Source organism: Anolis carolinensis, chromosome 5 (assembly GCF_035594765.1).
Source record: "Anolis carolinensis isolate JA03-04 chromosome 5, rAnoCar3.1.pri, whole genome shotgun sequence".
NCBI lineage: Eukaryota > Metazoa > Chordata > Lepidosauria > Squamata > Dactyloidae > Anolis > Anolis carolinensis.
This window is the reverse complement of record NC_085845.1, coordinates 200,102,807-200,127,991: the sequence shown is the minus strand read 5'-3', so window position 1 is coordinate 200,127,991 and position 25,185 is coordinate 200,102,807. Positions and strand designations below refer to the sequence as shown.

The 25,185-nt window shown below is 44.2% G+C and overlaps 1 protein-coding gene across 2 annotated transcripts in view; it reads right to left on the bottom strand.

Moving 5' to 3' along the window:
- exoc4 (exocyst complex component 4) overlaps window positions 1-25,185 on the bottom strand; it is a 474,612-nt gene that overhangs the window by 11,277 nt on the left and 438,150 nt on the right. For both annotated transcript variants that reach the window (XM_062981249.1, XM_062981250.1), the window contains 3 exons: window positions 21,864-22,002; window positions 17,680-17,858; window positions 14,434-14,593 (listed from right to left, as the gene is read on the bottom strand). In XM_062981249.1, the coding sequence (XP_062837319.1) occupies window positions 14,434-14,593; window positions 17,680-17,858; window positions 21,864-22,002 (478 nt within the window). The remainder of the gene's footprint in view (window positions 1-14,433; window positions 14,594-17,679; window positions 17,859-21,863; window positions 22,003-25,185) is intronic.

Below are 25,185 nucleotides of genomic sequence, written 5' to 3'. Positions count from 1 at the left end.
ACTCCTCATAAGGCTTGTTCTCCATACCCTTGATCATTTTAGTCCCATTGTCAATTTCCTTATGGGATCAATGAACTAGATTTTTTTTATCAATGTCCTTCTTGAATTATGGCACACAGAATTAGACACAAGGTTATTCCAGGTGTGGCCTCATCAAAGCAGAATAGAGTGGAGCTGTGACTTCCCTTGAGCTATACACAATACTTCTATTAATGCAGCCCAGAATTGTATTGGCTTTTTTAGCTGCTGCATCACACTGTGGGCTCATGTTCTGCTTGTGGTCCACTGGGACACCTTCTACGCTGCCAGATAATCCAAGTTATCAAAGCAGAAAACTCACATTATCAGATTTGAGCTGGATTATCTTAGTCTACAGTATATAATCCAACTCAAAGCAGATAATCTGGATTTTGTACAGCTGTGCAGAAGTGGCCTAAGAGTCTTAGATCCCTTTCACATGGACAGTTGCCAAGCCACGTGTCATCCATCCTGTATCTATGCATTTCATTTTCCCTGCCTTGATGTAGAACCAGACATTTCTCCCTGTTGAAATTCATTTTGTTGGTTTTGGCCCAGCTCTCTAACCTATTAAGGTAATTTTGGATTCTGATCCTGTCCTCGGGCGTATCAGCTACCCTTCCCAGCTCACCTGGAACATTGAAGGATGCTCAGGACAATGTCTAGAAATCATGTGCATGATCCAGCTACACAAAACAATGCTTAAGAAGATCAGCCCTGCTAAATCAGAGCACAGTTTCATGCCCAGAGCTTAGAAAAGTACCTTCTGAGGGGGTGAACAAACCCAGCAGAAGCCAGCAGCCTGAACGGCCACGTTTCTGAATAAAATAAAAATCAGCCGAAGGCCCAGAGTCAATTCCCCCGCTAATCCAATTCTTAGCAAACAGAATTGAAAGATGAATGGAAAGAAAGGAGCGAAGCCGCTAACTGGATTGTGGGCTGGGCTTTATTTGACAAATACGGGCTTATCCACAATTTATATTAACTCAAACGTAATTAGATTTAAGCTAATATAGTCAGTGTGTTGGTCTGTCAGGTAGAGAGATGCATATCGGGATCTAGCGGGGCTTATCTCTTCTGTCAAGTAATGTTCCTGCAAAGCACTATCTCTCTACAGCTTCCCGTTTCTTCCAAATACACTACATATACACAAAGCATACCAAGAACTGAGTATTTAAAACCTTGCTGGTAGCAATTCTTTCAGGTGAACCAATTTTTTTTGATGGTGGGTGGATTGAACAGCTGCATCACAGAGACATTGGCCGTGTAGGTTCAAATGCCCCCCTCCTAATATTCAGAACAATATGAATTGCAACATGTAGAAGTGTAAGGTACTACATTTAGGCAGAAAAATGAAATGCACAGACATAGGATGGTTCTGTGAAAACAGTCCATATAAAGGGGATCTAGAGTCTTAGTAGACCAGAAGCTGAACATGATCCAACAGTGTGATGCAGCAGCTAAAAAAGCCAATGCAACTCTAGTCTGTATTAATAGGAATATAGTGCCTAGATTGTGAGAAATTATAGTCCCACTGTATCCTGCTTTGGTCAAAACTCACCTGGAATAATACTACGTCTCGTTCTGGGCAACGCAATTCAAGAGAGAGATTGGCAAGATGGAGGAGGTCCAGAGAAAGGTCACTTTGGAAGCAAGAATCCTTCTGAGGATCATAGAATCCTAGAGTTGGAAGAGACCTCATGGGCCATCCAATCCAACTCCCTGCCAAGAAGCAGGAAAATCACATTCAAAGCACCCCTGACAGATGGCCATCCAGCCTCTGCTTAAAAGCCTCCAAAGAGGAGCCTCCACCACACTCTGGAGCAGAGAGTTCCACTGCTGAACAGCTCTCACAGTGAGGAAGTTTTTCCTCATGTTCAGGTAGAATCTCCATTCCTGTAGTTTGAAGTCATTGTTCCGCATCCTAATTTCCAGGGCAACAGAAAACAAGCTTGCTCTCTCCTCCTTATGACCTCCCCTCACATATTTGTACATGGCTATCATGTCTCCTCTCAGCCTTCTCTTCTGGAGGCTAAACATACCCAGCTCTTTAAGCCGCTCCTCATAGGGCTTGTTCTCCAGACCCCTGATCATTTTAGTCACCCTCCTCTGGACGCTTTCCGGTTTGTCAATCTCCCTTCAATTGAAGTGCCCAGAATCGGACACAGTGTGATTGCAGGTGTGGCCTGACCAAGGCAGGATAGAGGGAGAGCATGACTTCCCTGGATCTAGACACTAGACTCCTATTGATGCAGGCCAAAATCCCACATATCTCTGTGTCTCCATCATAGAATACAGACCTAGTCCAGACAGGAAGGGTCATTTATTGCCCCCCTTTCTGCTACACAGGAATCCATAATCAATGCACTCATGAAAGATAATAATCCAATAGATGGAGAACCCACGTCACCCTGAGCCAATCCATTCTCCTGCTAAACAGCTCTTAAAGTCAAGAAAACAGAACTATATGGGGGACAATGCTTTCATTTTGCCCCTCTGCAGCCATACTTTCCTGGCCTACTATTTTGCTGAAAATACTTATCCCCCCCTTTCTGTTAAAGGATGTCTGACAAAATTGGTTTCAGAGAACAAACCAACATATTCAGTCACTAAAATAAAATGTCAGCTACCAAAATTCTCTATATAAAAGTTAAAGTATGTTGGTTGGTTGGTTGGTCCATTTGTATCAGAAAGGCTCACCCATGGCTTAATGGATCTGGACCAAACTTGGCACAAACTTGGTACAATCATTAAATGATTCCTGGCTTGAGTTAAGAAAGTTGTCCCTTTTGGGCCCAGAGCAGGGGGAAAGAAAAGAAACAAAGCAGATTGTCTGTGGCTACATGATAATTAATTGTTCCTAGGTGAAGTGGCCCTCAGTCACTGGGAAAGAAAGAGGGTGAAGTAGTTTGAGTGCTCTAGTGACATAGCAGAATACAAAGAAGAAAAAACTTCTTTAAAGAAAGGCGTTAAATACGTTTTTGTATCCTCTTACAGGACAAAGAGAGGGCAATCAAACAAGAGGGGATTCCAAGTCCACCAGAGATAGAAGATCTGGGCTTCCCAGAAGCACCTGGATGGTCACTGTTAAGAAAGATAACTCCAGGACTAATCCATGCAGAACTCTTTTTATTCAATGCACTGAACTTACCATAGTTATTTCATGTTCTAGTAGTGCCAATGATGTAGTCAGTGCAGTTAATCATCCACGAGTTGTTGTAAATCTCATTGAGAACTTTGTTACAGGATGGTCCATGGGCCACAACCAACAAAATAATTGCCTGTGAAATGGGCACGGTGGAATTTTGCCCTTTCCGCAGTTTCTACTGGAATAATTGGGCCATAAACAATAACCCTGGCTTCTTCAAGTTCTGGAGTTGAACCTGGGTCTTCATTGAGCCCAATGTGGCCAGTTACTAACTACTGCATACAGTCATAGAAACATAAAGACTACATGGGCCATCCAGTCCAACCCCCTGCCATGTAGCACCCCTGACAGATGGCCATCCAGCCTCTGTTTAAAAGCCTCCTAGGAAGGACCTCCACAACACTTCAAGGCAGAGAGTTCCCCTGTTGAACAGGTTGTACAGTCAGGAAGTTCTTCCTAATGTTCAGATGGAATTTCCTCTCCTGGAATTTGAACCCATGGCTCCGAGTCCTAGTTTCCAGGGCTGCTGAAACAAGCCTGCTCCTCTTCCTTATGGCATCTTTTCACATATTTATACATGGCTCATGTCTCCTCTCAACCTTCTCTTCTGCAGGATAAACATACCCAGTTCTTTACAATGCTCCTCATTGGGATTCATGGTCTCCAGGCCTTTGATCATTTCAGTTGCCCTCCTCTGGACACCTTCCAGCATGTCAATGTCTCTTTTCAATTGTGGGGCCCAGAATGTGTGCCCTCCTCCAGTGCAATCTCAGCCCCTCAAGTGACAGAGGCAGCTAAAAAAGGAAGATGTAATTCAACTTCTCAACAAAACTTCATTTCCTCTGAAACGTGGCAGTGAAATTTCTGCAGATCGAAAAGGTCACCAGGTGGGTCCTTACCTCCTCCCTCATCTGGAAAGATTGCTAGGTGAGAAAACGTTCCCCTTTTCCATTTCCCATTTGACATGTTTTTAGTTTAAGAGAACGCGATGTACCTGTTTACTCGCAGCAAGCAAAACGGATCCAATTTAAGGTGGTGAAAAGCAAGGCCAGCGCTATGGGTGACTATATATTTTAAAAAGGTTAGAAATGACGGATTAAAATCTGACTCCAGGAAATGCTGAAATGACTATCCAGGTTTTTAAAAATGTCAAAAGGGGGGAAAGCCACCTAAAACAGCTGAGGTAGTTTTGCCGCTTTGTAAACAGGCAGGCTCCTTCTTCGTAAAGGTGAATCTATACAAACATTTTTATTCAGAATGGAGGGACGCAAATTGTGGAGGCAGAGTATTGGCCTTTACCATTGCAAACCTCTTGTGATTCCTAAAGCAGTTCTCCATTTCCTCCCCAAAATAATACCAACATTGTTGCTGCTTTTTTTAAAAAAAGGGAAAAAATGAACAGATAAATGCTCTGGAAAGTCGACACTGATAAACCTCACATGCAAACTCTACAACTGAGGAGAATCTGAGTTCATATCATGGGCAAAAAACACACCATGGTTTCTCTTTTTAAAAAATCCATATATTTCTTCATTTTGTATTCCAGCTCCAAAAGGAAGAATATTTAGCGAGGACACCCTCCTGAGAAGGAATCTGAAGCCTTCGGGCTGTTCGCTGGGGAACTAGAGAAATAGACGGGTTACTTGAGCATTCCCCTGCTGTTTCCTTGTCATCTTAAAAGAGTGTGTTCATGCACACTGAAACGCCACAACTTGTTTTCAGCCTTCAGAGCCCGATACACTGAAATAAATAAACATAAGCCTTGTTTTTGGGTAACTGGTACTTCCGAGTCTACCTCCTTCCATTAGATGAGATGCCGCAAGGAAAATTCAGGGAACTGGCAGCTCAAAGCAGGAAAGTGAGGGTATTTCTGCCTGAAAGGAAAAGCTGGAAAAGAAGAGTCTGCAGAGAGAAGGCTGAAAGGAGACACAGGGGCTTTCTACCACCTGGTAAAACAGTGGTTCTCAACCTGTTGGTACACACATATTTTGGCTTTCAACTCCCAGAAATTATAACATCTGGTAAACTGGCTGGGATTTCTGGGAGTTGTAGGCCAAAACACCTGGAGACCCACAGGCTGAGGACCACTGGGCTAAAGGGAAGTGGCTTGGGAGCACTGGAAGCATAAGAAGGGTGGACTGAAGGGGAGAAAAAACAAAGGAAGGCAATGAAAACTTTCAGAAGAGCTGAGCTTTGGCCAGAAGAAGGTGAGACTGCAGGACAGCGGAAATTAACCAACTACATCTTCCACCCAAGAGCCTAAAATATGAGCCCACTACTGCTAAAGACCATCACCATCTACAATTCATAGATGAAAAATGTAGCCAAAGATGGCAAAATGTATTGGACAAGATGAAGACAGAAAGGAAACAAAGCTGAAGCAGCCTGCTTTTCCTTGGGCTGGTTAGGCAGGGCAAGACTTCACCATCTCCTCTTCCCTCACTTGCCTTTGCTGGGTTAACTGACTATAGAGATGCCCCAGTATCTGCAGGGCTAGTATCCATGGTTTCATTTATCCACATCAGACAAAAAAATATAGGCATTTTCTGGGTCCTCCTGCATGAGTTTATGGTATTCTTGAACTGGAAGTCCTTCATTTCAATAGGGTGTGCCACAGGGCCGTAGCCAGAAAAAAATTTCGGGAGGGGTTTTGAAAATTTCGGGGGGGGGGGGGGGGGTTGAACCCCTAGCACATACCCCTCCCCGCTACAAACCTGTCAATATCTGCTTGAGATAGTGCCTGGAGGGACTCTTAATGTTTTGCATCTCATAGACTTAGCATGGGGATAGGAGCCCCCAGATGGCGTAGTGGACTAAGTGACTTGAAGGTTGGGTTGCTGACCTGAAAGCTGCCAGGTTCGAATCCGACCTGGGGAGAGTGTGGATGAGCTCCCTCTATCAGCTCCAGCTCCATGCGGGGACATGAGAGAAGCCTCCCACAAGGATGGTAAAAACATCAAAACATCTGGGCGTCCCCTGGGCAACGTCCTTGCAGACGGCCAATTCTCTCACTCCAGAAGCAACTCCGGTTGCTCCTGACACGAAAAAAAAGAAAGCATGGGGATTTGGTTAACCAGTTAAAATTCATGAGTAAACGAGATTTTTTTTATAACTTGAAAAATTTTGGGGGGGGGGGGGTTGAACCCCTAAACCCACCCCCCTCGCTACAGGCCTGGTGTGCCACTATCTACATTTTCATAGAATCATAGAATAGTAGAGTTGGAAGATACCTCATGGGCCATCCAGTCCAACCCTCTGCCAAGAAGCAGGAAATCGCATTTAAAGCACCCCCGACAGATGGCCATCCAGCCCCTGCTTAAAAGCCTCCAAAGAAGGAGCCTCCACCACACTCCGGGGCAGAGAGTTCCACTGCCGAACAGCTCTCACAGTCAGGAAGTTCTTCCTAATGTTCAGGTGGAATCTCCTTTCCTGTAGGTTGAAGCCCTTGTTCCCTTGCGTCCTAGTCTGCAGGGCAGCAGAAAACAAGCTTGCTCCCTCCTCCCTAGGACTTCCCCTCACATATTTGTACATGGCTATCATGTCTCCTCTCAGCCTTCTCTTCTGCAGGCTAAACATGCCCAGTTCTTTAAGCCATTCCTCATAGGGCTTGTTCTCCAGACCCTTAATCATTTTAGTCGCCCTCCTCTGGACGCTTTCCAGCTTGTCAACATCTCCCTTCAACTGTGGTGCCCAAAATTGGACACAGTATTCCAGGTGTGGTCTGACCAAGGCAGAATAGAGGGGGAGCATAACTTCCCTAGATCTAGACGCTATTCCCCTATTGATGCAGGCCAGAATCCCATTGGCTTTTTTAGCAGCCGCATCACATTGTTGGCTCATGTTTAACTTGTTGTCCACGAGGACTCCAAGGTCTTTTTCGCACACACTGCTGTCTAGCCAGACGTCCCCCATTCTGTATCTTTGATTTCCATTTTTTCTGCCAAAGTGAAGTATCTTGCATTTGTCCCTGTTGAACTTCATTTTGTTAGTTTCGGCCCATCTCTCTAGTCTGTCAAGATCGTTTTGAATTCTGCTCCTGTCTTCTGGAGTGTTAGCTATCCCTCCCAGTTTGGTGTCGTCTGCAAACTTGATGATCGTGCCTTCGAACCCTTCGTCTAAGTCGTTAATAAAGATGTTGAACAGAACCGGGCCCAGGACGGAGCCCTGCGGCACTCCACTTGTCACTTCTTTCCATGATGAAGATGAAGCATTGGTGAGCACCCTTTGGGTTTGTTTGCTTAGCCAATTACAGATCCACCTAACCGTAGTTTTGTCTAGCCCACATTTTACTAGTTTCCTTGCCAGAAGGTCGTGGGGGACTTTGTCGAAGGCCTTACTGAAATCCAGGTATGCTACATCCACGGCGTTCCCTGTATCGACCCAACTCATAACTCATGTATCCATATTAAAAATTGGGAAAGGTCTGGGACCTCCAAACACAGAGGTTGTGCTGTACAAACCATTTATAACCCTATAGTTGGAAAAGACAACAGGGGCCATCCAGCCCAATGCCATTCTGCCATGCAGGAATATAATCCAAGCTCTCCCAACAGATAGTCATCTGGACTCTTGATCTACATAGATACTATGCTCTTATTCAAAGCGGGAGGAAGAGTGGAATTGGGATATTTTAAGAACAGGTGGAAAAATGGGATGGCAGTGGATGAAGTGGGACTGTTCCTATCACATCAGGATGGATGAAGAGTCTGAATGACCCCAATCTGAGATCCACAGCACCTTCAACTCTTGCAATTCCCTGCAAGAAACGGTTCTTCTGGCCCAAATTCTCCCTTGAAGACAACAGAGCCATATTCCACAGCCTGGATTGGGCACCGCTGTGTTCCTCGCCTGCGTCTACGGAGGCTCGCCTTTGATCACCCAACGACGCAAACGGGAACAAGAGCGAGAAAAAGGCCCCGCAAAGCAGAGGGGCTCAAGCTTAATCCGCCACGGTTGGGGCTTTCTTGTTAATGTAGCAGAAGTGCTAATTAGTGCTAATTAAAGCTGTGCCGAGATCAGAGCTCAGCAGAAACTACAGGGGAAGATGACAAACAAGAAGGGGAGAAATTATAAAAGGAAAAGAAGTATTTTTGGGGGAGCCAAGTTCTTAATTGAAAAACTGAGCGAAGTGTGTTCTTTGGTCCAAATATAAAGCAGGAATTCAGGCAAGCTCCATTAAAGAGGATGTTAATTCCTTTTTTTTCTTTTACAGTTTTTATATGCCTAGCTGGCATCAGACCAAGATTTTTCAGGGACTGCCTCCTCCATCAAAAGTCGGCACAGAGATCTTCAGTGAAGGCCCTTCTTTCTGTCTCCCTGGTATGTATTTTGGACCAGATATCCCATGTGACACAAATGCCCATGCCATCTGGGGATTATTGAGTTTTCTTATACCCAGAAAAGGGACTTTTCTCTGCCTTTGGAACATTGTTGAGCATCGGGTGCTGACGCTGTTAACTTCTTCAGCACTCAGTAAGACCTGCATGCTTTCCTTTTAAGTATCTCCTCCCTCTATTTTGGTATTCTTACCTGGATTTCCCAGTTGTAATTCTGAAAAAACCACTTTAGAGAACTTGTATCTGAATTAAGGTTGGCAAGAATATTTGAAACCTCTGCAATTCAGCACTTGTTTTGCAAGAAAATGCACTTGTATTTTGAGCAGAAAATGGCATCTGCTGCACGGAAAAATGTTTCATGTGGAGAAAATAGCTTTTTTGGCACACACAAAAAATTTATTCACAGAAAAAAATCTTCTTCTGTAGGAAAAATTTTCTGAGTAGAAAACTGTTTTGTGTGCAGATAAATTAGGAAAAGGTTTTCTGCACAGAAAAAAAAAAACAGTTTTCTGGAGAGAAAATGTTTTCTGTGCATTAAAATATTATTTTCTGAACTAAAAGCATACCATTTTGTGAGTAGAATAAGCCCTAAACTACAAATCGTCTTCAGAACTCCAGGGTTTTTTTTGTGTGACTATTTTGCAGGGAGGAGAAAATTGCAATACTATTCAATCCTGTCTGTGAGAGTAAAATTTATGAAGATTTACATCCTGATTGTGCTTTGATGTTTATAGATCCTCAAACCAAGGAGTTCAGAGGGTTTAATTTTAACTCGTATAATCAATCGTTACTGGTTTTATTTTCTGTATCTATTTAACAACTGCAAGAGAGAACGGATCACACATGATCATGCTGAGCTAACTGATCAACATGGCCATTTGTTCAGTATAATGGTGATTTTGAGGTCTGAGCACCAGATGCAAGGAGAGATCCTGAGGGTAAAAGGACAAAATGAATGACTGGAGCTCAATGACAGGTCCGAAGTGTGCATGAAAGATGGCTCCCATGTCAGTGAAATGGCAATTCAGCTCTGAGATTTATCCTTAATTTTAAAGACCATCTCCTAGGCAGTAACCTCTTTGGGGAGATTACAAGTTTCCTCTGCCTTTTTGCCAGGTTACTGACCAGGGCACTGTCAAAAATGGAAAATGATGGAAAAGCAGAACCCAAAGCTTGCCAATGCAAGACTGAACACGAGATTGTGCTGAGTCGAATGAGAGAAACGAATGAGGCTGCCGTGGTTGAAAGAGCAGACCAGGGGATGAAAGTGTGCTATACGGCTATAATTTAGATCTGTTGAAAGAGCAAGTCGTTGGAAAGCAAATTTTCGAAAGTGAAGGGAATTGTGTTTGAGATTCAACCCAGGGAATTGTGTTTGAGATTCAACCCAGGGAATTGTGTTTGAGATTCAACCCAGGGAATTGTGTTTGAGATTCAGTTTGAATAGTCAAATGCATTTCCTAGCCCGCTGACATGGAAGCCATGAGCAGTTCCTGGCCCACTGCTGCACCCAATATGTTTATACTCCAGGTATAAACCATTGGTATTTCAATTCTAGTTCTCAATGTTGCACAGGAAAGAGTTCCCCGAAAGCATGCTCATGCACATGTAATTGTGATTGAACTACTTCTAGATAATGGATGGGAAAAAATCACAACATAAATATAGTAAAAGGATATTTTGCACATACATAGAGTCTTACAACTTCAAAGACAAAAAGGTACACATTGCAGTGTTTTGAAGCCCTTTGGAGATTCCAACAAAAACTCTGGCAATGTACTGCTTGATTTTGTTTCTGGATAATATGCTTTTAAGTCACTTTTCAGGGCTGTTATAAGGGTCAAAATCCTATTCTTAGTCCTGACCCGGGCAGAGCTATTAAACCAGTTGGCTGCAACTATCTGCTGTCTCAACGTTCAACAACTGATTGAATGGATCTACTTTGTTTGAGACTACAGAACACGATCCCATTTAATCCCATTTCTACATAAACCACAGTGAGCTCTATGGGCTAGAAGAGACATACTCATCAAAAGGTAAATAAATGTAAATAATCATGCGGCCACCGCCAGAAAGCGTCAGTAGATGGCAGCATCATATTGTCAAATTGCCCACCGATGGAAGAGTCACGCTCTGGATCAGCCTGGAGAGAAAACCACTGCAGCCAGCCACAGAACAACATTAAAAACCACAGAACCACACAATGAGGGCAGAAAGAGGACTTTGGAGGGTGACATTTCTTGCAATGCATAGACACCAAAGCAGACCCACATATCCGGAGGAATGCATGATGGTAGATCATCAAAATAGCATGTCTCATTCGCCTAACATTTTAGTAGGAGTCCAATGGACTCGAAAATGTCACTCAAGACCTGCATGACATTCTGCAGAACAGCCTGCTATTTCAAAAGTGACGTTACAGGGGAACAGTGTTTTACAGAGAGGGATGGAAAAATGAAATAAACCAAAAGTTATTTATACAGAGGTGTCCCATTAACTTAGTTGGTTTAGAGAGTTTTCTCTGACTAGAAGTGGCTAGCTTCCATTGAAGGTCTTTTCGAGTCTAACTACCTGAAATCATTCAACTGGAAAGTACACTGAGTGAGACTGGGACCGTTTCCAAGCCATTAAGTTACGTCTTCTAATCTATACACAAACACAGATTCCTCTACAGTCCTGATTCTCCTTACTAGGTTCTGCTTGTCAAAGACTCTGGGAATAATGGAATTATAGACTTGGAAGAGACCACAAGGGCCATCTGTCCTGCAGGAACGCACAATCAATGCACCCCAACAGATGTCCATACAGCATGTTTCAAAACCTCCAGAGAAGGAGACTCCACCACAAGACGTCAAGGCAGCAGCATAATCCACTGTCAAGCAGCTCTTGCTGTCAGGAAACTCTTTCTAACATTAGATGGCGTCTCATTTCTTATAATTTGACTCTATTGCTCAAAAGCTTGCCTACTCATACTATGACTGAAACCAACCCAATAAAAGAGGAATAGGAATTGCACAGGCCTTGACATGGTGATGAGCATGAATTGCCAGCATTCCTCAATGCTGGTTATGCAGGCAAGGGCCACTGGGAATCCCCATCTGACAACAAACCCAAGCCAGACACTTGGGCTAGATGAGTCCACATAAGACAGGGGTGTCAGGCTCAATGTCATGGGAGGCCACATCAGCCTTATGGTTGTCTTCAAAGGGCCGTTAACTCCATGGGTGGAGAATCCGTGGATACAGATGGGCAACTGTAATTTTTTTTTTATATATAGTGGTCGGTGCTCTTTAGCTTTTACCTAGTTTTGGTTTCCAGATGTTATTAAACAACAACTTCCATCCCTTTGGATGATCCACCATGTAGATCGGGGATAATGGGAATTACAACTCAACAGCCCTTGTGATTCTGAAGTTGGGGAAAGGTTGAATGACATTTTAAAGCCAGGTATAATATCTACAAGTCTTGGTATCTAAATCCAAAGCCCGCTATTCTGACTAAACAGAACAAACTGCAGCCAACCAGATGTTATTGCATCACAACGCCCATCAGCTGTAATTATGATGTCTGATGATGAGGAATACAGGAGTTGTAGTCCAGCATCTGGAGTCCAGCATCTGGAGTAAACTTAAGTGACATGGAGGACCAGATTTGGACCACTGTGATATAAACACATGTGATATAAGCAATAAGGTTGGACCTAGGAGGTGATTATATGGAAGGGGTTGGCATGCTCCAAGTCAACTGATGTTACTTAAGAACATGTTGGTTCTAGGACTGGCAAGTCAATTGCGGGACACGGCTCCTAGAATCAGAGTTGGAAGAGAGCGCAAAGTCATGCGGTCCTGTTCTGCCAAGCAGGAAGACATAATCAAACCGTTCCTGAGAGATGGCCACCCAGCCTCTCTTTCAAAACCTCCAGAGAAGGAGACTCCACCGGACTACCAGGTTGCAGCATCTTCCACTGCCAAACAGCTCTTGCCATTAGGAAGTTCTTCCTAATGTTTACGTGGAATCTTCCCCCCCCCCCCCCGCTATTTGAATCCATTGTTCCATTGTGTCCTACTCTCTGGAGCAGTAGAAACAAGATGTGACATCCTTTCTAACATTCAAACATGGCTCTCTTGTCTCCTTCTCTCAGCCTTCTTTTCTTCAAGTTAAACATCCCCAGCTCCCTCAGCCGTTCCTCAGAGGGCTTGGTTTCCAAAACATTGACTATTTTGGTGGCCTTTCTCTGGACACACTTCATCTTGTCAACATCCTTCTTGAACTGTGATGCCCAAGACTGGACACAGTATTCTCCAGTCCCTTTAATTTCCCCCTTAAACAGCACCATTAAAAGGACAGGAGCCATGTCCCTAGTTACACGTGGCAACCTCCCACCAACACATGAGGAAGGCTTAGAAGAGATGCATTTTGAACCATAGCGCGGCCTCAGCCTCCCGCGTCCCTGTTGCTCTCCGCTTGTGCTCTTGACTCATTCTCCTGTGATGCTAAGCGATGCCAACCGTCCTTTGCGCTCGGGTCTCTGCACCGGGTGCCAGTTGCTGTCAGCACATGTTCAAGCCCGGCGCTGCCTGCCAAAAACCTGGGCTAATTTAGTTAACATTTCAAGTTGTGTGTGTATATTTTTTTATACAAAAAAAGCCATTTTAAAAGAAAATGATTGAATTTGAGAATTATATTCCGGAGAGAATTGGTAATGGAGGTCCCCCCTCCCTACCTCTCTGCCTCAGGGTTTTGTAATTTCCCCATGTCAATGTTATTATGAATAGGCTAACTCAATAATGAGATCATTCCCCATATGAGAATCCAAATAATTGAAGCTTGCCAGAGGACTTTGTTCCCCCTAAATCTGCTCAAGTCAGACTTCTTCACCCATCTAATTTGGTCTCGGGGAAGAAGGAGACGAAGAAGACGGGGCCGGGGGGGGGGGGGGGAGAGGGGACAAAAGACGGCATGAGTTTCCCTGTCCATTATGGGTAGATTATTCCAGTCCAAAGCAGGGAGGGGAGGACAGGGAACAAAAGCCTTTTTTCCCTCTCAGTCCAGACAGGCATTTTGATTCCTGACCCCAAAAATATCCTTATGAATATTTCATACATTCAGCTGTCCATTGCTGAAATAACTAATGCCAAGATTAAAGAAACAATCGGACACAGAGAGAGGGCAAGCGAGCAAGCGAGCCATGTTTCTCCTATCTATTTGCACAATCAATGCAATTTTTCAAGGGGTAGCGGGTGTGTATGTGTTATTGATGCTTGTTTCCACTAGTCCATGTGCCACTCCACAACTCATGCTGGAAGATTGCACAACTGGGTCTGGAAAAGTTGTCCAAGCCACAGTTCTGCCCACAAACAACATCCATGTCATACAGCAACATCCATGCTGCATTTTTGTGAACATAGGGTGTCAGTCTCTTCTACAATAGGAATGAGTAAATATTGGTTGTACAAGGAAGGATTTAGTGCTAAGCAATCCAAATGGCATGAGCAAGCGAGTCAAGTCATATACTAAAGATGATGGGTTGCACAGCCGATCTGTCACCATGAAGGATTAAAATCCAGACAATATTTTTATAGTAGATTTTTGTCCTTATCTTTATGCCTCCACCCAATGACTTCTAAGGCACATAATCCATCATCCACACCTGCAAGTGAACTGCCACATTGAAAGAGACAGAGCCAAAGAATGGGTGAGCCCTTCTCTCACAGGACACAGAAAATGCTCATTTTCTTTGCATTTGGCCCAGCTTTCTGGGGACAATATTTAAAACAATTTCTGGTGCATCCATTGCTGGTTGAGAAATCAATTTGGGAAAGGAAAGCCTTACTAGGTGGACACTTGAGCACTAAACCCCTGCCTGGCACACTCCCAGATGTGGCTTTTACCCTTTGCCCTTTTGCCTCAGGGGACGAATGCTCCACCCACCTTGCAAAGTCCAGGTCGGCCTCTCGTGACATGGTGATGTTGGTCAGGTTCTGCTGGAGGATGAAGATGTTTCGACACATTTTCTTGATGCCCGACTCACTGATGCGCTTGAAATACTGGGCCCCGTTGATGAGGATACAGGAGATCAAGTGGCCCAGACCTGGTGGGAACAGAGGAATTCGGAGAGATTTCACACATAGGCAGTCATAATTAGGTAAAAGCGTTTTTTTTATTCAAAACCTTCAACGCAGTGATAACTTGTAAAATAACTTGAATCTGCCTAATGGGGTACATGAAGCAGGTAATGTTCTGCTTTTGTACAGCACCAAATTCTCACGGGACAAACATGAAAAATGTTCAGCATATGTTTGCGCTGGGGAATTCCTCCAAAGCTAATTTTGCAATTTCAGCTTCCCTAGTTAATAAAATATAAAAGGGGTGTATTGTAATGGAGGGGATGTTGAAAGCAGATGGGGAAATGTGAGAGGGGCTAGCTGTTCGTGATGATAGAAGTGAATCAAGAGCAACCCAGCTGGATCCTGGGATCTGTGACTCTGCATGGTTCGTCCACATGGCCAGTGCTTTTTTCTGTACTCCTATTATCCTTTACACTCACCAATGTCTAGAAATCTCAGCCAAAAAATTAACCCAAAAAACTTGGGTCAATGTGAGGACAGGCAGTCCCGAGTTACAAACATTTGGCTTACAAGCAGGGCCGGCCCCACTATTGAGGCCCCTGACGCCGCCGCCTCGGGCGCAGGCCCGGGGGGGCGCCGTCAGGCTGGGCGGGAGGCGGGGCACCGCCCTGACGGTGCCCCGCCTCCCGCCCAGTGCGCCCTGGCCCGTCTGGCCTTTCCTAGCTGGCCAGACTGTAGCGGAGGTCCCTGCAGGCCGCAATCGCGGCCTGCAGGGACCTCCGCTGCAGTCTGGCTTGCTACAAAAGGCCAGACGGGCGAGCGGGAGTAGCGTGGGAGGCGGGGCCAGCTCTGGCCCCGCCCCCCGCCCAGCGTGCCCTGGCCCCGCCTCCCACGTTGCGTGGGAGGCAGGGCCAAGGCACGCTGGGCGGGGGGGGGAGCGGCGTCAGAGCTGGCCCCGCCTCCCACGCTACCCCCGCTCGCCCGTCTGGCCATTTCTAGCAGGCCAGACTTCAGCGGAGGTTTCTCCAGGCCGCGAATGCGGCCTGGAGGAACCTCCGCTGAAGTCTGGCCTGCTACAAAAGGCCAGACGGGCGAGCGGGGGTAGCGTGGGAGGCGGGGCCAACTCTGGCCCCGCCCCCCCCCGCCCAGCGTGCCCTGGCCCCGCCTCCCACGCTGCGTGGGAGGCGGGGCCAGGGCACGCTGGGCGGGGCGGGGCCAACTCTGGCCCCGCCCCCTCACTATTCGCCCTGGCCCCGCCTCCCACGCTGCGTGGGAGGCGGGGCCAGGGCACGCTGGGCGGGGCCATGGCGCCGGTGGCGGGGGCGCTTTTCAGCACCCCCGCTTCACATCAAAAAATATCTCCGGCCGGCCCTGCTTACAAGCGACGCCTAGTTAAGAACGGGAGTGAGAGAAATCTTCCCCTTGGAAGGGAAATTCACTCTTGGAAGAGTTATCATCATGGGAAAAAGCTGTCTCAACTGAAGCTTTCTCACCAATCCTTGTTTCCACAAGAAGCCAAATTCTTCAAAATTCAATTCTCACAGGGACTCAAAGTGAGGTGAAATCTCCTGAACAGGGGCAGAGGCAGCAAAACAAATTCCACAGGGTTTTAAAAAAATCATGTCAGAAGTAATTTGAGAACATACTGAAAGTCACTTCTGGTGTGAGAGAATTGGCCATCTACAGAGACGTTGCCCAGGGGATGCCAGGATGTGTTAGCTGGGAGGCTTCTCTCATGTGCCCGCAAGCTAGTGCTGACAGACGGGACCTCACCCCATCTCGCGGATTCGAACCAGCAACCTTCAGGTCAGCAACCCAACTTTCAAGTCAGCAGTTCAGCCGACACAAGGGTTTAACCCATTGCACCACCACAGTTCACATCCTTCCGAATGCTATCCAAAGCTCTTGGAGTAAAGCACAAGGAAAGAGCTTAATTTATTTCAGTTATCTAAAAAGAAGCAGCAAGCCCTTTTGCTTTCCACACCATGTTGCCTCTTCTTGCCTTCTTTGAATGTCTTGAAGTTAACCAAGGACTAGGTAAGATAAGTAAAGTATAGCAGAAGAATATAGATTCTATGCACTGAAAGCAACATCTGAAACAGAATGACTTATAAGAAACAACTGGGACAAGATAGAACAAATCTACCCAGCAGTAACTTCTCATACATAATAATTACATACCGAATTACAATATAAGATTAACTTATCCTTCAGTATTTAACTTACTCAGTTAATAAAAGATGTTTCATAACCAACTATAACAAGATGATTAAATAAGGGAGGAGCCATATGAAAACATATTTGTTAAATGTGCAATTTCAACTTCCAGAAATCCCAGTCAGTTTACCAGCTGTTAGGAATTGTGGAAGTTGAAGTCCAAACTACCTGGAGGCCCAAAGTTTGGGAACCACTGCTCTAAGTCTAATTCTGCTTAATGTATGACATGTTCAGCATACAAGTTAGCCTGTTCAGCATACAAGTTAACAACATGAACTTATTTATTTATTGTTGTGATCCTAACTAATGAGGCATCCACAGTGAAGCCCCATCTGCCTTCTACATCATCTTCTAAATATCACCCATTGAAACTCAGGTCCTATCAACTGTTTCACCATTATCCAGAAAGACTCCAAGGGTCATAACTTCAGTGTGCTTTTGGATGTCACAGAGTGTCCAATAGCTCACTGATGGAAAAAAAACTTGATGGGATTGTATCGTGAAAGCTCACAATGAGTGAAAGCTCCTCTGTCCCCTTGCAATTCCCACAGAAAATTAGAATTAGAAAATGACAACAGACTCAACTCTTCTCCACTGACACCAACAGGTATGGAGAATTATTTTCTTTTGAGAGTTTCCAACCATATGATATCTATACACACATACAACACGACCACCATTTGCAATCTATAGCAGTCCAGATCACACAAAGAGTCACTCCATGCAGATCACCCAAGTTGAACATCAGTTTCAATGAGCTTTTTGCTTAACCCGAGACATCTTCAACTACATATCTGAACACAGTAAGGTCCTATTTTGATCAGAAAATGGCAGTCATTTCCTTCCAAACTCTAAGGGCCCAGAAATTTCCAATTCCCAGGAGGAAACCTACCTTCAAAGATGTACTGGAACTTGTGTTGCTGAAGGCTGGCGCTCATGGCTTCTTCAATGGCGCTGATGTCCTTGTTGAGGCGCACCACCAGAGGGTCATAATCCATGCTCTCCACATTGGCAACAATGGCATAGTTTCCCTGCTTGGCCAAGGGGATCAAGTAGTGGAAGCAGTGAACCCTGTGGAAATGAAGATCAATCCAATGGTGCCATGCTTTCATATTACTTAGTCTGAAAGTATTCCTAAATATGATTTGGGCATGCAAATACATGTGGAGTCCCCTGTTCATGTGGGGTCTGCACAGGAGACTGTTCTGTTCACATTGATGACACAATGAAAATAATGTCATGAATTCTTTGTAGAAAATGGTGTTTGAGATCAAGATCATTTGGTTTTGCATGGATCTGGGTAAGATGCATCAGGCAAGAAGAAGATGAAGAAGAGGAAACCACTACAGGTTGAGAAAGTGTCACTTGCTCAAGGAAATCCAGGGATTCCATCACTGATGCAAACCATTATCTACCACTCAAACTACGATGCTACCCTGGGTTCAATGGACACATTACTGAACATAATAATAATAATAATAACTTTATTTTTATACCCTGCCCCATCTCCCCGAAGGGACTCGGGGCGGCTTACATGGGGCCTAGCCCAATAAGACAAACATCTAAAATGGTCTGGCTACTGTCCAAAGAGGAGACATGCACATCTTTCCCTCTTTGGATGAAACTTCATAGGGAAACAAAAAGCCATTCACAGGGGTTTTTTGACCCATCCCTTCATGGGAACGTCCAAGACACATCTGAACCGAATTGTACAAAAGGCAAATTTTTCAAAGTGTGTCAATTACATACATTTATGCAAATAGACTCAATTTCCATAATGCATTCCAATTGCAGATTATGGGGTTTGTGTCTGCCTTGATTGCTTGAATGAGGCAGCTCTGAAGCAAGGACTCAAAGCTGGGAGAGGAAGAGAAAGGGCAAATATGTGCTGGAGAAAGCCACAGAAGCCCATCCTTGCCTCGGTCAGGGAAACCAGGACAAGAAGCTTTGTCCACTTGGGCTCTTTGTGGTCAGCGGCTGGAGCCGGAGCCAGACATGTTAAGGGCTGAAGGTCATGCTGATATGAGATATACCTATCTGGTCTGGAGGTTTTGTACAGCAGTTGATGTTGCACAGACCCATTTTCTCTTGAAAGTGGATAGGATCCTAAAGCTTGAACTTGATCTAGCTTTCTTGACAATAGCTTGGTTGGCTGCATATCCAAAAGTTCCCTGTAATCCCTGGTGCTCTTTGACTGAAAGGTTCTCGAGGAGCCAGAATAGTGCAGTTTGAGGATTAGAAAGATGGTACGGTACGGATGCTGCTATTCATCACAATATGATCCCATATCCACAGGAATATACATGTGGTTACATTTATCCATGTCTGACAAATTGTGTCTTCTCTAGGTATGTTTTTGGTCCTCTAGGTTGTTTTGTGGTATATTCTGAGAGATGTTCCTGACTGTAAGAGCTGTTCAACAGGGTAATTGTCTGCCTCGGAGAGTGGTGGAGGCTCCTTCTTTGGAGACTTTTAAACAGCGGCTGAATGGCCATCTGTAGAGGGTGCTTTGATTGTGCTTTTCCTGCATGGCAGGGAGTTGGACTTGGTCTGTTCTAACTCTGTGATTCTTTGATTCTCTGTTTCTAAGTTGGCCACAGAGTTGTGATAGAAGACTTATGTTCTTCAGTGTGATTGTATTCTATTTGGAATATAGATTGTATTGTATTTGGATTGTATTGTATTTGGAAAAAACTGTTCATTCAATAGGGTTCACCGTCCTGAAATGCTGGATGCAACATTCTGGGAGTTGTAGTCTCCAACTATTATGCTTCCCAACTCTGGGTTAATGATGTCTAAACCTACCCAGGACTGCCCTTGATCCAAAAGTTGAAACTTTTGAGTTTTGCATTCTGTTAAGCAGGCTCCTCCATTACCCTTAACCCATAACTAATGACAAAGGCAAAAAGCCTGCTTAGTGCCTGGTTTTGTTCCAGGGAGGCCATTCCAATTCTCCCCAAAGGCTGGCTTCTTAGCTATAATTGACAGGGAGACTGTGTTGCACCCAGTATGCTTTTAGGGGGGGGGGGTATAATCAACTACAAATACAAATGTTGTTGTCACCCCAAAGGTCCCATCTCTCTCTCTCTGCTGAGATGTTTGCATTGACCTTGACGCAACATTGGCATTAAGGTTTTCTGAAAACATTGCTGATTGCACAGCAGGAGGGCTGATTTTTGTGCAAAATGCGTCTTCGAGAACGCAAATGCTGATCTGCGGCTGGCGCAGAGTCACTAAAAGCCCCCCGAAGGGCAGGCCTTTTATTGAATAAAACTGCCTGATAAAGGTGACATTCTGCGAACAAAGTGACAACTTACTGCTTATTTTCCCTTTTAAAGTTAAACGAGGGGAATAACAATAATGGAGGAAGGGGAGATGCTGGCTAGTGGTTTCTGATTGAACTATAACCTGCCTTTCCACCTGTCACTCCCACCTTCTCTACCCACCATGGTGAGTAAATACACACAAAGGCCCACAGTGTTTAGATCAGTGGTTCTCAACCTGGGGTCCCCAGATGTTTTTGGCCTACAACTCCCAGAACTCTCAGCCAGTTTGCCAGCTGTTAGGATTTCTGGGAGTTGAAGGCCAAAAACATCTGGGGACCCCAGGTTGAGAACCATTGGTTTAGACAGAGCATCAATGTATCAAGGGTTAAAACTGTGGACCTCAATCTTGGGTCCTCCAGATGTTTTGTACTTCAGTCAAGAATTCCTTACAACTAGCCAAGCTGACTGGGGCTTCTGGGAACTGAAGTCCCAAATATCTTGAGAACAAAAAGTTGTGATAGGGTGATAATGCCACCTCCTTTCTCATTGTGTCAGCCTCTGAAAAGAAGTTTTAGGACATACAACATTGGGAGACATTTCAAGGAAAACCCTAAGTCTGGATGAACCTACAAAAGCTGGGCAAGAGGTATCTTCTGCCTGCTATCTCAGGATTTGCGGACTGCTCCCCTCAGTTTCTCACATTCATTACAAGTCTAACCCTTCTTATAAGGGGGTTGGATGGGATGGCCTTTGCAGTCTCTTCCATCACCAGGTTTCTATGATTCTTTGGATACATCTTACCAAGAAACCCCATGGGTAGGATCATATGTTGAAATTGTTCTTGAAAGTACGTAACAATAGCAATAAAGCAGCAGATGCACGCCTGACCTTTTCCCCATAGGATGCCATTTCATTCAAAATCTCTCCTGCTCCCCAAGCTGTTTTTAGATGCATCTTTTCTCCCACAGAGAGACAAATAGCTGGGAAAAGATTCTTGTAGGGATGTGGAAAAATGGTTCACTACAGTACAGGTTAATTCCTCCATTTATTACTACTACTACTACTACTACTACTACTACTACTACTACTACGCTAAAAGTTAGAGCTCATTCATACTGTATTAAAATCAAGTAATTCGCCATGTGTTTTCTGCATAACAATTAGTTTTGATCTAAGAGACCTTATTAATTTACTTAACTTTAGAAAGACAACTGCTTCCTAACTGAAGTCTCCATTCCATTTATATATCATGAATGTAATCATGATCCATTTTATAGCTTTGTTGGAGGGATTATAATGATTATATGCCAAATAAATACTTTGATCTGATATCAGAAGGGTCCTTCCAGCCCTAGAATTCTATGGCATTACTCTATGGCAGGCATGGGCAAACTTTGGCTCTCCAGGTGTTTTGGATTTCAACTCCCACAATTTCTAACAGCCTCAGTTCTATGGTGTTTGCCAAAGTCTGAACTGAACATTCATTTTTGAGGGATTGACATGAACTCATAAGTACAATAACTAAATCCTGGCTCAATGTTGATTTTAAACCGAGTTTCCGACATCCAAGGGCAGCTCTGTATCTATCATGCAATTTAGCTCTCTCCTACATATAATGGCTAAGGTCTGGGAACTAATGGAGCACAGTGGACTTAGCACATGAGTTTTGGAGTGCAATCTTAGGGATAGTTTCAGGGATGGGGATGGCTGACTCTATAAGTTGGTTCTATGGAGCTTTATTTACCTGTGATGCCAAGAATCAATTACATCAAATGGGTGACAATTTCACTCAGTCAATCATATGCCTTACCTGACTTCCAGGTGCAGAACCAGTAAGCAGCGGTCAGCCATTTCCTGGAAGGATCGGGCCAGTTCAGTGAGGGTCTGCATGATCTGGTCTGATACGGGTGGGAGATCCGTGTTGGCATGTCCATCTTGGCCAGGTGATGCTATAGTAGAGACGACAGAGAAACAGGAATGCCATTAGTGTCAATTCATGACAATGGTACCTCCAAAACATCTTGTAAATTGCCAGTCAACTTATTGTCTGTGACAAGTGAGGATGACAATTAGGACACATCTCAGCAAATGTATGCAAGCTTGGGGTTGTGGTAGTAACAAAATGAGAGTACAGTTGACCGTCGTTTGTGGATGTGATTATTCACAGATTTAATTAATATATTATCTCTAGGGAATATTGTAAGCTTTGTAATCCCTCTCACATTACTCTATGGGCAACTTCCAGTGGAACTTTGCAAAGACCAGTTGACTAACGGTTGGTTTTGAAACACATGAATTTCAGTGCCAGGTAATGCAATTAATGCAAATGGCCATTTCATTTGGCACTGATGGTGCATCCACGAGGAATGGTGATGTTTTCTTCTGCTTCTCGGATGAAGGGCTCTGGTGGCAATGCTTGTTTATGGATCCCTCAGAGTTCTCTGAAATTCATGATTTCAAAGCAAATCATATCATTACGACAAAAAGATGGTGAATAGGCAGGCAGGAGATAGGTCTGGAGTGCCACATGGAAATATAGAGGAAAACGTTTTGTAGTTGCCACAGCTAAGTTTAGTAAATTCCAAAATGTATTTAGTATCAAAGTGAAAAAAAACTATAGTCCTTTGGGATTATTATTTGAGAATTGCACTGGAATTCAAAAAGTACATTGGCAAGCTCTGGAACATGTCCAGAGAAGGGAAATAAAAATGGTCAAAGATCTGAAAATCACGGATCCCTCTGAAAAGCATTTTAAGGAGCTGGGGCTATTTATCCTGGAGAAGAGAAGGCTGAGAGGATACATTATAGCCATATTGCGATATTTGAAAGAAATATTTCAATATGGAAGATGGGGCAGTTTGTTTTCTGCTGCTCCAGGGAGTAGGACACAATGGAGCAGAAGAATTAAATTTAGTTCCATCCCAGACAATGGAAACAAAGAGTCTAACTGACTTCTTGCAGAGGTGGGAAAGGACCTCAACAGACAAGAAGGAAGCAAAAGTCTAATTACATAGACCAGAGAAAGATACAGAGAGGTGAAAAGCAGGGCATGGACTGGGCTTCCCAAAAAAAGTTGACACCTTTTTGCTTCTAAATTATAAAAGTAATCCAATGTGCAGAACTGATCTAGGTGAAAGCCTGGACAGTGCCTTTAAAGTTCAGAGTAAAACCCACTGATTTGTATAGGTTTTTCTCAATGAATGAAATAGACGTGTCCCTGGAAATTATTTTTTGACAGAAAAGTTAGTACCAGAGGAAGAAGGAATATGCAAAGAATAGAGACCACACATCATTTAAAAAAAGAACAGCATCTAAAAAGACTTTGCAAAAAGAAGCTTTTGGCAGGTATGCAGGCATACATTTCATATACTGTATGGTAAGTTGTCTGCTAGGCTAACGAGGAATTTGTGAACCCTTACATTCTAGGACACAGCATGACTTCAAACTTCAGAACAGCCGAGATCTCCCATGACTACTGCTGTTCTTTTTGAATATTTGGACGTTTATTTGCCTTCCTGCCTTAAGACTTGTTTATTTCCAATGCTCTGTGAATTCATGTAGAGACATCTAAAACCATGGCTAATTTTCTCCACTGATTTCTTAGTGTTTTTTTTTCTGCCCACTGTTGAATTTTTGAGCCATTGATCCAATTGCCCTTGTTCTCATGAAGCCATCTTAATGACATGGGAACTACCAGTCACCACTGTACTGTTAGCATCAATGTACCTTGGTACCTTGGCAGCCACTTCTCCACAAAAGTCTACATTGACACTGAAATACAACACCACCTGAGCTCTGCGAGTGCAGCATTCTTCTGAATGAAGCAGAGAGTGTTTGAGGATCGGGACATCTGTAGGGGCACCAAGGTGCTTGTTTATAAAGCTATTGTCCTCCCAACCCTGTTATATGCCTGTGAAACATGGCCGGTCTACAGATAGTCAAGTCCTGGGACGATTCCATCAACGTTGCCTCCGAAAAATTCTGCAAATCTCTTGGGAAAACATGCAGACAAATGTCAGCATGCTGGAAGAAGCAAAGACCACCAGCATTGAAGTGATGCTCTTACGCCATCAACTCCGCTGGACTGGCCACGTTGTCCAAATGCCCAAAGATTACTGTCTCCCAAAGAAGTTACTATACTCCCAACTCAAGAATGGAAAACAGACAGGAAAAGAAATGTAAAGATGGGCTTAAAGCTAACCTCAAAAACTGTGGCATCTACATTGAGAACTAGGAAGCCCTGAGCTCTAACTGGAAGCCAGCTGTGACCAGCAGTGCTGTGAAATTCGAAGAAGCACAAATGGAGGGCGAAAGGGAGAAATGTGCCAAGAGGAAAGCACATCAAGCCATTTCTGACCAGGACCACCTTCCACCTGGAAACAGATGCCCTCGCTGTGGAAGAACATGCGGGTCAAGAATAGGACTCCACAGTCACCTATTCACCCACCGCCAAGACACTACACTGGGAAGGCAATCATACCTGGCCATGAGTGATAGTCTGTGATGATGGCTAAGGAGAACGAGGGATCACCTAAGTAAGTATTAGCGTCAATGTTAACCATGAAGCTTTCTTTTGTCATTATGAGGAATAGAAAATGGATGTCTTTCAAAGATTCAATGTTCAGATAAGAAGGATTTTCAGGATTCCATCTTTGTTTCCATTGTCACAGTTATAGCACATCCCACAACCGTCTGGGTTTTTTTTTGTGTCTAGTGTGAAGGTCAGCAGTTTTATCTAACAGGACTGATTTGAGAGGTGGGTTCTCAGTCAATGAACATTTCTTTCTTCTCAGCTTTAAATGCGATTACCATGACCTGTTCTGACAAACCGAGGAGTGATTCATTCTGGCAAAGTGAAGGGGGCAAAAATTAAGTCATTGCATTGGTTGTCACCCACAATTTCAATCATCTTGTTACTTGAAGCCATGGTGGCGGTGCCTCTTGAAAGACAGTGCCTTGCAAATCAATGGATGCAAATGACAAGACCTCAGGAATATGGAGCTAAACTTGAAGTGCTCCCAACTCTCTCTCTAACAAACATATATGAAACGATGCAGCCAATCAAGGTCCATTGTGAAAAATTTTTGGCCCGTTTCGTGATTGAACTGAATGTCGGGGAAGACTTTTGAATG